Raw genomic sequence first — 19419 nt, forward strand, 5'->3', positions numbered from 1 at the left:
GGGGGTGGGAATCCCTTCAATTTACAATGGTTTATGTATAATCACTGGCATAATCTAACACAAAAAGTACAGAGAATCTTGGATCACATATAACCGATGAAATTTCTGGATGTAATTAATTATTTGCATTAAAAGAATGAAAGCAGCCACCTAAAAGAATAAAGCAAACAGAAAAATGAATAAATTGCGGAAAGAGCAAAATCGATCTTAAACAAAACATGACATTAATTTCTTACTTATTTTTCATTATACTCTAGGGACCTAACATAAAAAATATTTGTTGACTATAAACCTACTGAGCCTTCTTTCCTTATGAGTAAAAGTAATTATTGATCATAATGATATAATGAATTTCCCTTCAGTCCTAAAAGTATCTATGATATATATGTGTGTTTTATAAATCCCTATATTCCTTACCCTTTGCATTTTCTCTATGCACAGTGCCATCCCATGCCCTATGCATAGAGAAGACTATCCTGGCAGTTACTACATACTATTAAAGTGTGGCAGGAAAGCATGCAGGTGATGCCGTTTTTCAGGCAATTGGTTTACTTGCAGAAGGTCAGTCCTCAGCTAGCACAGACTTTGACCTTGGAATTTATATGGGTAGGCTGACAAGTAGGGAATGTTCTTGGTAGGGAAAGGAGTAAATCACCTCTTTTCTGGTTAGGTGGGAACGATTAGATGTGAGAGAGAAAGACAAACAGTTGGGGTAGTGAAGCTATATATTACTGGTCCTAGAAGGACAGAAATCTGGGTAAACAAAATTTTATCAGATAAACGGGCTAAACAAAAGCCTTTTTCTTACCTATCATGCTCCAAAAAAGTAAATATGCAGTATAGGGCTCTAAGGACACAAAGGAAAAAAAAATTTCCTAAAACTGTAAGAAGCACTGAAAATATATTTCTATGTTGTGAACTTTTTTTTTGACAGTTCATAAGGACCCCAGTGCTATTCCCTTCTCACTCCATGTATCTCTCTCTCTCACTTTTACTCTTTGTTGTTGGGGTGGTAGAGGGAAATAATATATGTTAATGTAATTAAAGTTAGGATCAGGTTGCCTTCATTATCATTTGTGCACAACTTGTGAATCGGACAGATAAATGTTGGACTTAGACACTCATGGTCTCTCTTTTGACTTCCTACATATAGGCCTGAATTTTGTTTTTACAGGTTTCCAGAGCTCATGTAGCTTTTCCAGATTTTTTCAGGAATTCCACAGCAGAGTGGTGGGCAAAGGAAATTATAGATTTCTACAATAACCAGATGAAGTTTGATGGCTTGTGGATTGTAAGTAAACTTTGAGCAATTTATATTTTAAGCTGTTGTTTTAATTTATTGTGTAGTGATTCAACAAAATTATTACTCAATTCTAATAACATCAGCAAAGCATTTTTTTATAAAAATCAGTCCATTCAGCCTGGGTGACTCAGTTGGTTAAGTGTCTGACTCTTGATTTTGACTCAAGGCATTATCTCACAGTTTGTGAATTCGAGCCCTGGGCCATGCTCTGTGCTGACAGCATGGAGTCTTCTTGGAATTCTCTCTTCCCTTCTGTCTCTGCCTTTCCTCTATGCTCTCTGTCTCTCCCTCTGTCTCTTTCTCTCTCCCTCCCTCTCTCTCAAAAATAAATAAACAAATAAACATTAAAAAAATAAAACTTTGGGCACCTGGGTGGCTCTGTTTAGTTAAATGTCTGACTCTTGGTTTCAGTTCAGGTCACGATCTTAGTTTGTGAGTTCAAGCCCCACATCAGGCTCCATGCTAATTGCATGGAGCCTCCTTGGGATTCTCTCTCTCCTTCTCTGCCCATCCATTGCTCGTGTTCTCTCTCTCTCTCTCTCTCTCTCTCTCTCTCTTTCAAGTAAAAAAATTAGCCCACTCATTTTTCCATAGAAAAGAAAATCCTTTCCATATGTAAAGGACAGTTAAAATACAGTGTTAACAGTTTACTTTATGTATATAGATGCTATTTCCTGAACATTTTTACTTACACCAATGAATCAAATAAACTCTTTCTAACTATTCACAAATGTTTATAAACATTTATTTTATTTTTATTCAGTGTAGTAATAAATCTCACACAACTGTCCGTCTTTGGTACAAAAAATCATAATCTCTTACAAATTTAGCAAAAATTATCTTTCAAACAATCTGCTAATTTTAGGTGTAAATTTAAAATGTTGAGGGGCGCCTGGGTGGCTCAGTCGGTTAAGCGTCCAGCTTCGGCTCAGGTCATGATCTCACAGTCTGTGAGTTTGAGCCCCGCGTCGGGCTCTGTGCTGACAGCGCAGAGCCTGGAGCCTGCTTCAGATTCTGTGTCTCCCTCTCTCTCTTCCCCTCCCCTGCTCATGCTCTGCCTCTCTCTGTCTCAAAAATAAATAAAAAAACATTAAAAAAAAATTAAAAAAAAAATAAAATGTTGATAGTAAGAGAGGAGGGAGGTAAGATGGAGTGGTAGGAGGATCCTAGACTTGCCTCATACCTTGAAAACAGCTAGATAAATATCAAACCATTCTGAATACCCAAGAAATCAATCTGAGGACTGACAGAGCAAACTGCACAAGTGGAGGTAGAGAAGTGGCCACATTATGGAAAGTAAGAGTTGCAAAGTCGTGGTTAGGGAGAGAAATGGATTATAGGTGTGGTGGAGAGGAGAGATTCCTGGTCATGGAGAAAGGCAAGAGAGAGAGGAGTGCACAGGGAATTGCACCAGGAAAACACTTCCCCTAAACCATTGACTAGAAAATGAGAGGGGCTAATTTTTATGAGTTTTTGCAACCATTGGGGCTCAATGATTGGAACTCTTGAGGTCCATGGCGTGGCTGGGATAGACCCCTGAGGGCCTTGCCCTACTCCTGGAGAGATGGCCGGTAGATAAGATGGTGTGATCTGAGAATTGCCTAAAATGCACTGGGAAAGACTGTTCCCTTTTTTATGAAGCACATTTGAGAAAGATGGCATTACTTATCTGGGAATAAAAGAACTGGTGGGCACTGTTTCTTTCTCCCACTCCTTAACATAGATTCAGACACCTTCTGAGGGCAACTGACCTGGATGCTAGCCGTTTAGTATGCTTTGTTCTAAATCCCATGATCCTACACTCTGGTGTGACTACCCTTCTGGGTCAAACCTGCATTAACCCCAGCATGGCGAGACCCTCCCCCTGAAGACCAGAACAGGTCCACACCACACCAGATCCCTAAAGTTTTAAAACTCAGCTGGTGTGGCTGGAATAGAGCCCCAAATGCACTACACTTCTCCAGGCAGGCAATCAACCAGACACAGACAGTGTGAAAAGAGCAACTGAAATATTCCTGGAATGCATGAGGGGAAATTATTTGCCCTTTTGAGAGGGCTTCCCTGACAGCAGCAAGCATGAACTCCCCTCTTCAAGGACAAAGTAGCTGGTGGCACCATTTCTCTACCTTTCCCCTCAAAATGAATTAACTTCAATATGCAGCACAGTGCCAACAGTGGCAAGCTATACCCCTTACACCAAATTCCACCCCCTCTACACTCTAATGGTACTGCTTTCCTAGGGCAAGTGCACCTAAGAACCAGTGCTTCAGGGCCCTCCTCAAGAAGACCAACACAAACCCCCACACGTATCATGTATCCTAGCCACTGAGTTCTGCAAATCTTCAGTTCTAGTGGAAATAGCATAAGGTTTCTTCTAACAAGCATATCAGAGCACAGCTAATTAAAACTCACCGTACTCTGGGCAAGGTCCAAACACTCCCCACTGCAGGCAAGAACTCTGCAGAGGGTTGACCTGAGGGATAGAGCAGCCATAACACAGCAGCAGAGGGCTACCAGAACACACTGGAGACACTTCAGGAAGTTCCAGGACCTGGACATTGTATAATCTCTTCTTCATAAAGCCATTACTCTCAGGAGCAAGAAATATAACAGGCTGTCCTACAAAGAAGAGAACAGAGATTTATGCAAAACGCCAAGAAGAAGGATCCATCCCAAAAGAAAGAACAAGAAAAAGACACAGCCAGGGATCTAAGCAAAACAGATATAAGTAATATGCCTGATCCAGAATTTGAAGCAACAATCATAAGTTGGGCTTGAGCATAGAAGACATCAGGGGTGCCCTCCCACAGAAATAACAGAGTTTAACATTAATCAGGCTGACATGAATAATACAATAAACAAGATTCAAAACCAACTGCATATAATGACTAAAAGGAAGAAACAGAGGAATGAATAAGTGATATAGATGATAGAATTATAGGAAAATAATGAAGCTGAACAAAAGAGGAAAAGAAAAATCTTGGATCATAAAAGTAAACTTAGGGAACTCAGTGACTCCATTAATCACATACCCTATAATAAATTTGTATTACAGGAATCTCAGAAGAAGGAGAGAGAGAAAAGGGGCACATTTATTTGAGACAGTATAGCTGATCTGGGGAAGGAAAAAGACTTATAAATTGAGGAGGCACAGAGAATTCCCATCAAAATCAACAAAAGCTGGCCAACTTCAGACACAATGTATTTACATTTACAAAATATAGAGATAAGAAAAAAAAAATACTAAAAGCAGCAAGACAAAAGAAGTCCCTAACTTAAAGGGAAGACAAATAAGGTTAGCAGATATCTCCACAGAAAATAGGCAGGTCAGAAGAGATTGGCATGATATATTTACTATACATAATGAAAAAAAATATGCAACCAAGAATATTCTATCCAGCAAGGCTATCATACAGAATAGAAGGAAAGAGAGAGTTTCCCAGGGAAAAACAAAAACTAAAGGAGTTGGTGACCACTAAACAAGCCCTTAAAGAAATATTAAAGGATACTGAATGGGAAAGAAAGACCAAAAGCACAAAGACTAAAGAGGAACAGAGAAATCTCCAGAAACAACAACTTTACAGGTAATGCAATGGCACTAAATTCATGTCTATCAATAATCACTCTGAATATAAATGGACTAACTACTCCAATGAAAAGACATAGGGTATCAGAATGGATACAAAACCAAGACCCATCTATATTGCTGCCTTCAAGAGGTTAATTTTAGACCTAAAAACACCTGAAGATTGAAAGCGAAGGGATGGAGAACCATCTAACATACTAATGGATGTCAAAAGAAAGCCAGAGTAACCATACTTACATTAGACAAACTAGATTTTAAAACAAAGACTGTAACAAGAGATGAAGAAGGGCACCATATCATAATAAAGTGGTCTATCCATCAAGAAAATCTAACAATTTTAAATATTTATGCCCCCATCTTGAAGTATCCTAATATATAAATCAATTAATAACAAACATGAGGAAACTCATTAATAACAATACAGTAATAGTAGGGGACTTTAATACCCCACTAACAACAATGGGAACAATGGCTTTTAATGACACACTGGACCAGATGAAGTTAACAGATACATTCAGAACTTTTCATCCTAAATCAGCAAAATACACATTCTTTTTGAGTATCCATGGAACATTCTCCAGAATAGATCACATAGTAGGTTACAAATCAGGCCTCAACGAGTACAAAATGATCGAGATTGTACCATGCATAATTTTAGACCACAACGCTAAGAAATCTGAAGTTAACCACAAGAAAAAATTTGGAAAGACCACAAGTACATGGAGGGTAAAGACCATCCAAATAAATAACGAATGGGTTAACCAGGAAGTTAAATAAGAAATTTTTAAAAAACATGGAAACAAATGAAAATGAAAACATGACAGTCCAAAACCTTTGGGGTGCAGCAAAAATGGTCATAAGAAGGAAGAATATAGCAATAAATGCCTACCTCAAGAAGCAAGAAAAATCATAAAAATGGCCTAACCTTACACCTAAAGGAACTAGAAAAAGAAGAACAAATGAAGCCTAAGGCCAGCAGAAGAAAAATAATAAAGACTAGAGCAGAAATAATATGCAAAACACCTCTATCACTGTACATAAAATTCCATCTAATTGAACATAGTGGGGAAAAGAGAGAGAAGAAAACAATGAAACATACTCTTAACTATGAGAACAAATGGAGAGTTGTTGAAGAGGAGTTTGGCTAGGGGATAGGTGATAGGTGATGAGTTATAGGAAGGGCACTGTTTGTGATGAGCACTGGGTGTCATATGTAAGTCATGAATCACTAAATTCTATACTTGAAACATGAATGAATGAATGAATGAATGAATGAATGAATGAACGAATAAATAAATAAATAAATAAATAAATAAATAAATAAATAAAAGTTTTCTGTATGTATAAACTATACTCTGTGGTTTTAAAGCCACAAACCATTGTTTTGTTTTGTTTTGTTTTGTTTTGTTTTGTTTTGTTTTGTTTTTCAAAAGCAACTGATAGAAGGCACTGGGGCAGGAGAGGAGAGGACGTGGGAGAATATACACTACTATAATTTTATGTCTAATAAACAATTCACTTTTTTATGTGTATTATATGTACAGAGAAGAGTAAGACATTTTATGTTTTACAAAGGAGTCATGAAATGTAAAAGAGAAACACTGAGCTAAACTAACTCTTTAATATTGAGATGTCTTATATTTTTGCTTTAGAACGGTAAATGTGCCATTACTCAAACATGCTGCTTTAATTTATTGGTTTTCTGAATTAGTTCCTTTAAGAATATATGCTCTACTTTATTTTTTGTTTACTTTTCTCTCTTTTTTTAGGATATGAATGAACCATCCAGTTTTGTACATGGAACAGTTACTAATCAATGCAGAAATAAAGAGTTAAATTATCCACCTTATGTCCCAGGTACAATTTTGTTGCTACACTTTTGATGTTATTGCTATTTATTAATCGGGTTTATATACTTTATGATGTAAGGAACTGGATTCACATTCCCAATTCACACTACCCATCTACACATTGACTCACATCACACCTCAACCCATTCCCAATACTATTTAACATTATTTTGAAAAGAAAAATCAAGAAACGTATTTTATTTATATGTACACATTCCTATGCATGTTTGAAATTGTTACTTTGATTTTCTTAAGAACCTTCCCAGATTGGAAAATTGTCAGTATTCCTCAAGATTAAAAAAAAACACTTTTAAAAGATTTATTTCTAAATTGTTGTTTATTAGGAAAAAATGAAACAATACTAACAGTACTTCTTTGGTTGTCCCTGACCCAGGAGAGAACGGTCCAGTTGCTCAGTATTCATCCTCATACTCTTATGTAGGCAGTAAACTTCGTAAACTTTTGATATCTAAAGTGATGGCAAAACTCTGAAAAAAATGCATCATTAGCTGAGAAAAAGTGTATCAAAGAATAATGTTGTTATTGTATTGCCTGGTTCTTAACCCCAGGGCTTCATGTTACTGAATGGATTTTTTATCAAAATCTATTTAATCAATATGTCTCATCTGAGTGCATAAAATATTGTAGGCATTTAGGAGTATGCTTATCTTTCAGGGTTTTATTAATTCATGTTAATTCATAATATTTGTGTTGCTGAATACAGTAAATTTTTTCACAGATTTTTCAGTTACAGGTATAAGTGCAGCTATAATTACAGATTATTTTTCACTTTAATTAGCAGAGACAAAGTGTACAAATGATTAAAAAACAATATTATTTTAAAACAATGGTTAATATTTTTGCCAAAAGAATATATAGCTATTATTTAGACATTCAAATATAGGGTAATTTATAATATATTAATATTTTCCCATTGGTTCTCCCCAGAAATCACAAAAAGAACAAATGGATTACATTTCAGAACTATGTGTATGGAAACTGAACAGATTCTTAGTGATGGATCATCCGTTTTGCATTATGATGTTCACAATCTATATGGATGGTCACAAATGAAACCTACCTATGAGTAAGTGGTGTTTATAATTATCTTTTTTGACTCTTTATTATCTTTTAGATTAATGTTCCCTACTTTCAGAGTTCTTCCCTGCTGACCTTTTCTGGTAGCAATTTCTTACCCAATGTTCTCTGTAACTTACTTGGTCCTTTATGACACTTAGAATTATTATGTGTCTCAGGGCACCTGGGTGGCTCAGTTGGTTGGGCATCAGATTTTGGCTCAGGTCATGATCTCCCAATTTGTGGGTTTGAGCCCCGCATTGGGCTCTGTGCTGACAGCTCAGAGCCTGGAGCCTGCTTCCGATTCTGTGTCTCCTCTCTCTCTGCCCCTCCCCTGCTCATGCTCAGGGGGCCTCTCTCTCTCTCAAAAATAAACATTAAAAGAAATTAAAAAAAAAGAATTATTATGTGTGTCTCTCTCTGTCTCTCTGTCTGTCTCTCTCTTTCTCTCTTCATCTGTATCATTTATCATTGCTTTAAATTTTCATCCTATTCCAAAAGGTATCCTAAACAATGTTATTTTGATCTTTCCTAGCTCATAGTGGCAGTGCCTAACAAATAATTGGTATGCAATAAATAGTTGTGAATGTATAAATGAGTAAATAATGTATAGTTTGATGTCATTAATTAAGGCATTAAAGATAGGGTAAATCATGGGGCACCTGGGTGGCTCAGTCGGTTGAACGTCCGACTTCTGCGCGGGTCATGAGCTCACAGTTGACGAGTTCAAGCCCGGTGTCGAGCTCTGCACTGACAGCTCAGAGCCTGGAGCCTGCGTCGGAGTCTGTGTCTCCCTCTCTCTCTGCCTCTCCCCTGCTCATGCTATGTCTCTTTCTGTCCCAAAAATAAAGATAAACATTAAAAATAAATAAATAAATAAATAAATAAATAAATAAATAAATAAATAAATAAGTTAGGGTAAATCAGTTAAGTCCAATATTAGCAAATTAGAATATGTATAAGTGAACTTTATTTAATGTCCACATTAAACAAACATTTATATGAGGCCGGTGATAATGGAACACAAACCATCCTTTGAATATCAAGTCTTTATTAGCACTGTCCAATAAGACTTTTTGTAATGATAGAAATGTTTTATAATTCTGAGTTGTCCAAAATGGTATATGCTAGCCATATAAGGCTGTTGAACAATATGGCTACTGTGACTCAGGAAAGGAATTTTAAGTTTTATTTAATTTTAATAAATTTAAATTTAAATTAGTCCCATGTGGCTAATGTGCACCATACTACACAGTGCAGTTCTAGGTCACTGGCTCTTAATTACACAGTATATCACCTGGAGATTTTTAATAAATGTATTGATTTAATTGGTTTGTACTACAGCCTAAGATCTGAATAAAAAAAATAATAACGATTATTTATTTTTGAGAGTGAGATAGACAGAACATGAGCAGGGGAGGGGCAGAGAGAGAGGGAGACACAGAATCTGAAGCATGCTCCAGGCTCTGAGCTGTCAACACAGAACCGGATGCAGGGCTCGAACTCACAAACCATGACCTGAGCTGAAGTCAGACACTCAACTGACTAAGACACCCAGGTGTCCCTTAAGATCTGAATTTTAAAGAATTTTCCCAGGTAGTACCAATGTGCATCTAGATTTGAAAAACACAGCTCTAGTATATAACTGTAGTTGGTAAAACACATTGAAAAGCATTTTGGAGTAAAGAGTATGAGTAATATTTCTTCACGTAGTGAAACATGCTTATCTTATTTGTAGCACCAAACTTTTTCAACCAGGTAGAGGTGAATTGTTTAAGATATTATTACATGAATGAACTACCACATATTTGTTCACCAAATTCCAATGTAGTGACACTAAAATCATGTAGAAAGACTAGGAAATGTCATTTTTAAGAGTAAACAAGTTGGTCTTTACAATGCTTTTTTAAAATTTTTTTTAATGCTTTTATTCATTTTTGGAGAGACAGAGAGAGAGACAGACTGTGAGTGGAGGAGAGGCAGAGAGAGAGGGAGACACAGAGTCCCAAGCAGACTCCAGGCTCTGAGCTGTCAGCACAGAGCCTGATGTGGGGCCTGAACTCATGAGCTGTGAAATCATGACCTGACCCAAAGTCAGACACTTAACTGACTGAGCCACCCAGGAGCCCCTACGATGCTTTTTTATTGGAACAAATGCTTCTTTAGATTAACCTTACTGGAACATAATTTTGGAACACATTTATCCTCACTTTTTAATCTTCAGCTGACCTCATTTTATCATAAAGTAAAGATATTAAAAAGAACAAAAATATTGAGAATTCACTGATAATCCTGTTGGCAAAACTTACACATTTTGAGATCAAACTATGTAGTTTAAAGGAAATTGAAAAAAAAATTATTCACTGAGGTAGTGAATTGAACTTGGGAACACGTTTTATGGTTCCTAACACACTGGAAGATGCTTAGTAAATTTAGAGACATGCAGGTAAATTTTTAAATAGTTGATATTCAAAGGTAATTAGGGATATTGAAAGTACATTTTACTCTTAAATAGCAAACATTATGAGGAAGAGATCAATACAATCTTCCAAAGAACATTTTGTGATTTAAAGACATTATACATTTCTTGGGCGCCTGGGTGGCTCAGTCGGTTGAGTGACCAACTTTGGCTCAGGCCATGATCTCGCAGTTTGTGAGTTCGAGCCCCGCATCGGGCTCTGTGCTGACAGCTCAGAGCCTGGAGCCTACTTCACATTCTATGTCTCCCCCTCTCTCTACCTCTCCCCTGCTCATGCTCTGTGTCTCTCTGTCTCTCGATAATAAATAAATGTTAAAAATAATTTAAAAAAAAAGACATTATACATTTCTTTAAAGTGTTAGTTCATAAAATTTTCAGTAAATGTTTCATTTGTTATTTAAATTAAGCAGATTAATAAATTTTAAATGTTGAGTTAAATAGCTCAGTTTACACATACCCATAGACTTTTCATATGTTTTAGATACTTTCTTAATATTTATTTTTTGCAGTAATATTAGAAAAAAAATATTGAACTCTCCTTCAGAAATTTTAGAGATTAAATATAGTCAAATTTTTAAAGACCTTGACAAATGTAAAAGGATGCTATAAGTAAATTATATTTACACTGAAGCAAAGGATGGATAGTAAAGACTTTTTATTTACCATTGGAGGAGAGTGAAAGGATTAAAACAATGCGTTTCTTTATGTTATCCAGACTGTAGCATTTTATTGTTTCCTTTTTTGATTCATTTTGTGTCTTTCAAAAATGGTACACATTTGACATTCAACTAGTTCTTGCTACTGTGCTCTTCACTAAACATGTCACAAACAAGCAAAGCAAGGAAAGAATACAATGAGGGGATTCAGAAACAGAAGATAAATAATCAGCTTGAGAAATTGTAAAGGGTCTTAGAGGAAGGACCTTGGCTACCAGTTGCAAATGAAAAGTTTCATATGTAAATGCCATACAAAAACTTTCAGTCTTCAATAGATCTCTCTTATTATTTAAAATTCAATCTTGCACTGAAACAAGCAAAGTCTATGCTTCAAATGTATAAATAAATACACTTTAAAAACTACCTCAAAGTGTGTGTTCGTATTTGAGAGAATTATTCAATGATTATATGACTATATATTTCATATTTTCAACTTCAATAAATACCTGGAATGATGTTAGAGATTACTACATTTTTTTTCATTAGAAAGGATACAGAAAAATCAAAATCTTCTGTCTCCTTTTGGAAATTCAGGTGGTGTTAAAGATACAATTTTTAAATAAATGCCACAGATTTTTGTAATCATAATTTAGAATGGAGTAAAAATCAATAATTGCAAGTTATTTTTTTAGGTATTTCTATAGACTGGGTTAAATGGCAAATTACAACATCATATTCTACTTCTTTCTATGTTTAATGTATCTAACTGGAAAAATAAAGGTGCTTTTTTGGGAGGATTATGTACTATAGGAAGTGGCTTCTTGTAAATTATTTTTTAACAAAAAATAAGGTTGGTAGATAAAAACAAACACAATATAGCTCGCCCTTCCAATAATTTTGACATTTTCTTGTTTACAACTGTAAGTTTCTGTTAATTAGCTATTAGTCATTGGAATAGATACTGGACATATGTCTCTTAGACATTAATTTCTGATTAATATGGCTGAGCTGAACATTGATGTAGCTGGTGTCAATGCTTATTTAAAAAATTGAGATCTGGGGCACCTGGGTGGCTCAGTAGTCTGAGCTCTTAATTTCAGCTTGGGTCACGATACCAGATCTCATGGTTCAAGCCCCAAGGCTCACTGACAGTGTGGAGCCTGCTTGGAAGTCTCTCTCTCTGCCCCTCCCTCACTCATGCAGGCTCTCTCCCTCTCAAAGTAAATAAATAAACTTTAAAAAAAAAATTGAGATCTGAATCCATAAAGCTATTTCCATGGTTTAGCCCTTCACATTATCTTCTCAATTACGGAAATTTCAAATTTAAATTTTATTATACACTCAAAAACAATGGAAATATTTCAGAAATGGGTACATTACTATTTCTAATGGATATTAAATATATAATACTGAATTATTTGCTTTCTAAAAAGTAATTCAATAAAATATCTTTAGTTTTCAATGAATTTGTTTAAATAAATATTGAGAAAAATACTCCTGCAATAACTTTATTTACTCTAAGCAACACTGGTCAATATTCTAAAATAATTTAATGCCACCCAGAGACAGAAGTATCTGGAGTATAGTTATCAATTGATTTCATCAGTAATTAAAACAATAGCCAATTGAATAATTTCAAATTATTATCTTTAGTACCCATGGTGAAAATAAATATATTCATTTTGAAGATTTAAAATATATTTAAAAGTTTCAATTTAATATTTTCCTTTCACATTATCCACTTTTGTAATATATATCATATATATTACATGTATATACAATGTATGTATGGATATATACATATATTGTATATAATATATATTAAAAATCATTTTTAAGAAGGCTTAATTATATATTCTATGCAATATAATATAATGTAATATAATATAATGTAATAATATAATATAAATACTAAAACTCATTTTTTAAGAAAGATTTTTTCCCAGTAACTTAAGATATATTTAGAAGTTTTTAAATCCTTTTCAAAAAAGTGCTCATGTAGGTGACTAAAAACATACAATAAAAATATTTCCATAACACAACATTGCAATCCTTTGTATTAGCTAAATTTTTCAAAATCAAGCGGTAACAAAGGACAAACTGTCCTACAGGTGAAAAGTGTTTTTTTTTAAATTGAGCTAAATTCATTATGACTAAACCATTTTTAAAATTAGAACATGTCAAAAATATTTGGAAAATATTTATAGTGATGGGATTTTAAATTATATATTTAGTGGCAGCAAGTATTTCCCAAAGTTTTGTTCTCAATTCATTGAAGGGTTACAGAGAAGATTCTTCTAATGTAAGAAGTTAACTCTTCCTTAGGAGAAAATTATTATAAAAATACCCAATGCAGAATTTTTCTCAGTCAGATATCTAATAAGGCATATGCTCAGTTATCGATTTAAAGCCTAAGTAAATAATTTTTGCAAAAGTAAGACATATAGCAGAAAAAAAGAAATTCTTTAAGAATATATATTTCTTGAATGTTAAAAATTGGGGACAGTTCTATCCCTTTAGATAATTTTTTTATTAGTTAAATGAAATCAATTTTGTTTTCAAATTAATTAAAATTAGAATATATATTTCACATATATTTTTAGATTGATCATATGATATTTTATTCTCTACATCAATAATCATTCATTTTTTTTAAGTTTATGTATTTTGAGAGAGAGAGAGAGAGAGAGAGATGGAGAAACCCAACCCAGGCAGTCTCCACATTGTCAGCACAGAGCCTGACACAGGGTTTAAACTCAAGAACCATGAGATCATGACCTGAGCCAAAATCAAGAGTCAGTTGCTTAACTGACTGAGCCACCCATGTGCCCCAGTAATCAGTCATTTCTTGTGAAATGTCAGCAAATATATGTAATGTATGTTAAATATATTAATGTACCTACATAGACTTGATCCTTTATATTTATTATAGAATATTAAGCACTGAAGATGATTTTCTTATTGATCTTTGTAAAGATGGACATACATACAAGTAGGAAATTTTAACTTAGCAAATACAATATGGTGTTTATTATTAACAGATAGTTCAATGTATCATATGTCCATTGAAAACACTTTCAGTTTTCTGTAACTTTGATTGGAGAAATTCATTAATCCAAAAACTTCTTGAGTTACTATTATATGCTAAGACTGTATTAGGTGTAAAAAGTACAAAGAAGATTAAGACATTATCTTTAACATCAGGAATTTCAGGGTCTCATTAAAGAAACTTTATATATGAAGCAATCAGTACAAACACTGTGATCCATGCTGTAATAAGAAAATGATTGGAAAGTCTGCCTAATTAGGTATTTGAAGAATTTTTTTCCTGAAATAGTTCTATTCATATGCAGTTGATTTCAAATAATATAAAAATAAACATTTTACTTCCAATTAATAGTGGAAAATTTTTCGGGGCATCTGGGTGACTCAGCTGGTTGAGCATCATACTCTTGATTTTTGCTCAGGTCATGATCCCAGGGTTGTAGGATCCAGTTCCTCATCAGGCTCCAGGCTGAACGTGGAATCTGCTTAAGATTCTCCTGCTCTCTCTCTCTGCTGCCTCTTCCTCACTCACTCTCTCTCAAAAAAATAATAGTAGAATTTTTTTTCTACCTTAGATGCTCTTATAGTATCACACACAGAGAGAGAGAAAGATGCATATAATGTAAAATAATACATTATTATATTATTTTTAGCACTAGAATATGTTTCAAAATGAATAGTAAATCATTAAAGTCACTGTTCCAAGACTGAGGAGGGGAGAGAACAAAAAGAAATATAATGTAATTTGTAAAATTCATTCTCTTGAGATATGGCTTGGATAGATTCTGTGCTTGAAATAAAACAACTACTTTTATTTTCACCACCCAAAATTTCACTCCCTTTAATCTACCCTCTAAAACAGGGAATACTATAGCAAAGATTCTCTGTTGAGTAATGTGGAGATTAAGTGTTGACAAGCTATAATTGAGAAGGGTTGGAGCAATCAATAGTTAGAGCGTATTCAAGAGAACATATTTAAGTAGAATTAAATGAATTCATTCAGAAAACTTAAGATATAATTAGTTACCTGATTTGATAACTTCAATAGTTGACTTAACTTGTATTCATTGAACAAATAAAGGCCACTTAGGCATGTCAGTCTGATAAATGTTGGAAGGGAAGAAAAATGTCCTTTATGTCTATGAGAATTTTATAGTATAATGAAAGAAGACTCACTTATAAATCTAGTTGTAATAAGAGATAACAAAGACACCATAAAAAACACATCTTTTTAATGAAGTGCTCATAAGTAGAAATATCTGAAAAATACCTCATGTAAGAACTCATAGATACTTCTCCATCTATATTAGTGCATTGCAGAAGACAACTGGCAAAAGAGGAATTGTCATTTCTCGTTCAACATACCCTACTGGTGGACAATGGGGAGGACACTGGCTTGGAGACAACTATGCACAGTGGGACAATCTGGACAAATCAATCATTGGTATGTGAGTCACCATCTTTATCATTACTCCTTTGCGTTTTCTGTTAAGTATTCACTTTTTCTGGTAATAGTTTATATACCTTATAAGTCCTTCTCAGAAACATGCTTTTCACATCATATTTTATGGCAAATAGCATCATGAAAATGTAGTGTGCCAGAAAGTAGGAGCTGGGATGCTTTCTAGAAACTAATGATATCCAAGTAGTTTATTTTGAGACAGTAATTTCATCCCTTTTCGTCTCAGTTCCCCAGGAAAAGGGCAGGAGCTGGGAAAATAACATGTGGAGCTAAGAATAGAAATGGGTCGAAATTCTAGATTCTAGGGAATAAGAATCACTCATAGATGCTAAAGAATGAAACATTTCTAACCAAATTTTGAAAGACCGTTTTGACAATTGTTAGGTAAATAAGATATTATCATTTTAAAGGGGAAATTGATACTTTTCATTTCAGATCTAGTCTTAAAAGTACTTTACTGTTTATATTAGGGTTCAAGGAAACAATGTTACGACTTTAAAAGAAGAGCTGGGATATCACATGAATCCTATTTTATTGAAGTGATCTCAGAGGATTGTATTTAATGAGGATAATTCTTATTTGTTTGTTTTTTTCCAAATAATGAGGCCTATGGTTAAATAATTACATAGATAGCCTTTATATTATATTATATTATATTATATTATATTATATTATATTATATTCCAAATCATCATCTACATAGCAACCAAACAGATCACTCCTGTACCTCTAGCTTATAGCTCTACTTTTCCTCCTTTCTGAACGAAATTACTAGCCTGACTGCTTTTTATTTATTTTTTAATGTGTTATGTTTATTTTTTAGACAAAGAGCATGAGTGGGGAAGGGACAGAGAGAGAGGAAGACACATAATCTGAAGCAGGCTCCAGGCTCTGAACTGTCAGCACAGAGCCCAACATGAGGCTTGAATTCACAGTGAGATCATGACCTGAGCCGAAGTTGGATGCTTAACTGACTGAGGCACCCAGGCACCCCAGTTTTAAAAACTGAAACCAAGGTGGTGCCTGGGTGGCTCAGTTGATTAAATGGTCAACTCTTGGTTCCAGCTCAGGTCGTGATCTCACAGGTCCCAAGTTTGAGCCTGACGTTGAGCTCTGCGCTGACAGTGCAGAGCCTGCTTGAGATTCTCTCCCTCCCTCTCTCTCTCTGTCCCTCCCGTTCTCATGGTCTCTCTCTCTCTCTCTCTCTCTCTCTCTCTCTCTCAAAATAAATAAATAAACAAACAAATAAACTTAAAAAAATAAAATTAATATTAAAAATGAAACTGCTTCCATAACTTCTTCCAAACTGAGACAGAAACACTGCCATTTTATTCTCATGCTATAATGTATTTATACCTATTTTGTGCTGTAAATATACCATCTTGAAAGTGACAAAGAAGCATAGTGTCTTATTTTTACATCATTAACATTATAGCATAGCATGAATATTTTAAGAGGAAATGATAGGTGTATTAAAAATCTGAAAAATGTTTCATTAGGTTAGAGGTTATTAGAAATGGAACATCTTAAAAAAAAAAAAAAAAAAAAAAAAGAAATGGAACATCTTAACAAATCAAATCATCAAATATCAAAATATATGATGTAGTACTTTCTAAATTTTTCCTGATTTTTTTTTAGGTATGATGGAATTTAGTCTCTTTGGAATCTCATATGTAAGTAACTGTATTTCTTTTATCTTCATAACTTATAAATTTTAAGAAAAAAACATTGAAATTAAATGTAACAATATATTTTAGACTGGTGCAGATATCTGTGGTTTCTTCAACAACTCAGAGTATGAGCTCTGTGCCCGCTGGATGCAACTTGGAGCATTTTACCCATACTCAAGAAATCACAACATTGCATTTACTAGGGTATGTAATGACTGCATGTGCTTTCATTCCTTTCCTCCTAACCTTAGAAGTTTTGAATAGAACTCCTCCTGCCTGGCTGATTTCTAGTGCTTGCTTTGAATGAACTTCTTTACATTTACTGAGGACATCGGAGCCCATCACTTTGAGAATTTTCTGTTTTGGGTTACTCTTCTTTCTACTTTAGGGTTAGAACTTGGTTAGCTGGCATACTTACTGCTGTTCTATATACTTTTAGAATAGCCAGGGAGGGGAAAAAAAAAACTGCTTCTGTATGTAACTTCTTCCAAACTGAGACAGAACAATAAAAAAAAATCAGCTTCAAAGTAAATTACAAGTGAAAACTCCTTGGAAATACTAGTATCAGTGCATGAAAATGAGCAGATTTAAAAGGCAAATGTTAAGACAATGAGTTAAAAATTTGAGAAAAAAAAAGGAAAAGGGAATTAAGAGCTAATTCTTGTGTGGTGGCACAATTCTGCACTTTACTAAATTGTCTGAAGGAAATGTTTGTATAAGAGGGGTGACAGTATTAAAAATTATGGAAAAGTATGAACAATTAAAGGCAATACCTAAGAGCTTAATTTTGTGATATTGACTTTAGTGAAGAAGTGTAGCGGAAAGATGAATTATCAAAAGTAACTCGTGGAAGACTTGTAGACAGAGCTGCTCTTTGAAGGATGGGTTCTAGCAGTAGTAACTGAATGGTGAATCTCATCAGGTGCTGTGAAATCTTTGTGTCCCTCCTGGGAAATTTTAGTTAGAATAGAGGAGATTTATTTTAGAAAATAAAAATCTATACAAGGATAGAAGGCAGTATGGGACCACATTTTGGAAGAATTTGAAAGTTGGGCAATAACAACATAACTTGATGAAATAGGAATATTTTAACAGGAAAACTTACTGTCAGTAATGCAATTTAGAAAGCTGTAATATTGGAAGAGTGGGATGAATCAAAAGCCTGGACAGGGATTTATTCAATAAGTATTTATTAGGAGGCCACTATTTAATATTTACAATGTCCCTGCTCTATGATTCATAAATTGTAGGCAGGATAGAGATAATAGGCAATTATGTGTGTGTGTATGTATATATGTATAATCAGGTATAAATAAATGCATATAAAGAAAAGATAGCGCAAGCTAAAGTGACAGCAAATTGGGGGATTCTGTTTTAGAAGGGGTACCTATGAAGGTCCCTCTTGAATAAAGTGACTTAAGCATTAGAGTGGAGACTTTAGTGGGGCACAAAAACCAAAAGCAATATAAGGATATGGGGGGCAGGGAGAATTTCACACAGAGGGAGTCAGTGAAAGACTCCAAGGTGGAATTTTGGAGATGAAATAGAGGAGGAGGAAAAGACTGAAGAAGTATTTCTCAATAAAAATCTGCAGAACAGAAAGCTCAACTTAAGTTTAATTTTGAGGTAGTACAATTAAATTTAGAATTCATGGTTTAGGGACATCTGGGTGGCTCAGTCGGTTAACCACCCGACTTCAGCTCAGGTCATGATCTCACCGCTTGCGAGTTTGAGCCCCATGTCGGGCTCTGTGCTGACAGCTCGGATCCTGGAGCCTGGAGCCTGCTTCAGATTCTGTGTCTCCAACTCACTCTCTGTCCCTCCCCCCCAACTAATGCTCTGTCTCACCTTCAAAAATAAATAAACATTAACTTTTTTTTTAATGTATAGTTTAGACTTAAATGCTTGTATATCAGCTTGTTAAAACTGAAATAACATCAGTTAAGTCAGCAAGCAACAGATAGGATCTTTGCGTCTTTCTTACTTGACTTTGGAACTTGTAAGGATAGAATCTTATAGCTTAATTCTTGGACCTTTTTACTTTCAAGGTTTTGCCTCTTCTGCCATTTTTACATATACAAACACCCAGTCATCATTCAAGCTTTCTAATCTAAAGCTCATTAATCTACATCAAGCTTACTGAAATCTAAAAAAGTTGGAATCTTCATAGATATGGCCAGCTCTTAAGGACCCTCTCTGTCTGCTGAAAAACATAAACATATTGCCCCCTAGAGTTATGTGGCAGCCTTGTTTGTTCCCCAGCACACATTAAAATATAAAATACTAATCGC

The 19419-nt window shown here is 34.6% G+C and overlaps 1 protein-coding gene across 1 annotated transcript in view; it reads left to right on the forward strand.

Moving 5' to 3' along the window:
* SI (sucrase-isomaltase) overlaps positions 1-19419 on the forward strand; it is a 98574-nt gene that overhangs the window by 65782 nt on the left and 13373 nt on the right. Inside the window, exons 36-41 of the mRNA XM_042955265.1 lie at positions 1175-1291; positions 6659-6746; positions 7688-7826; positions 15307-15440; positions 17097-17131; positions 17216-17332. Of these exons, the coding sequence (XP_042811199.1) occupies positions 1175-1291; positions 6659-6746; positions 7688-7826; positions 15307-15440; positions 17097-17131; positions 17216-17332 (630 nt within the window). The remainder of the gene's footprint in view (positions 1-1174; positions 1292-6658; positions 6747-7687; positions 7827-15306; positions 15441-17096; positions 17132-17215; positions 17333-19419) is intronic.

This window comes from Panthera leo, chromosome C2, assembly GCF_018350215.1.
Source record: "Panthera leo isolate Ple1 chromosome C2, P.leo_Ple1_pat1.1, whole genome shotgun sequence".
Lineage (NCBI taxonomy): Eukaryota > Metazoa > Chordata > Mammalia > Carnivora > Felidae > Panthera > Panthera leo.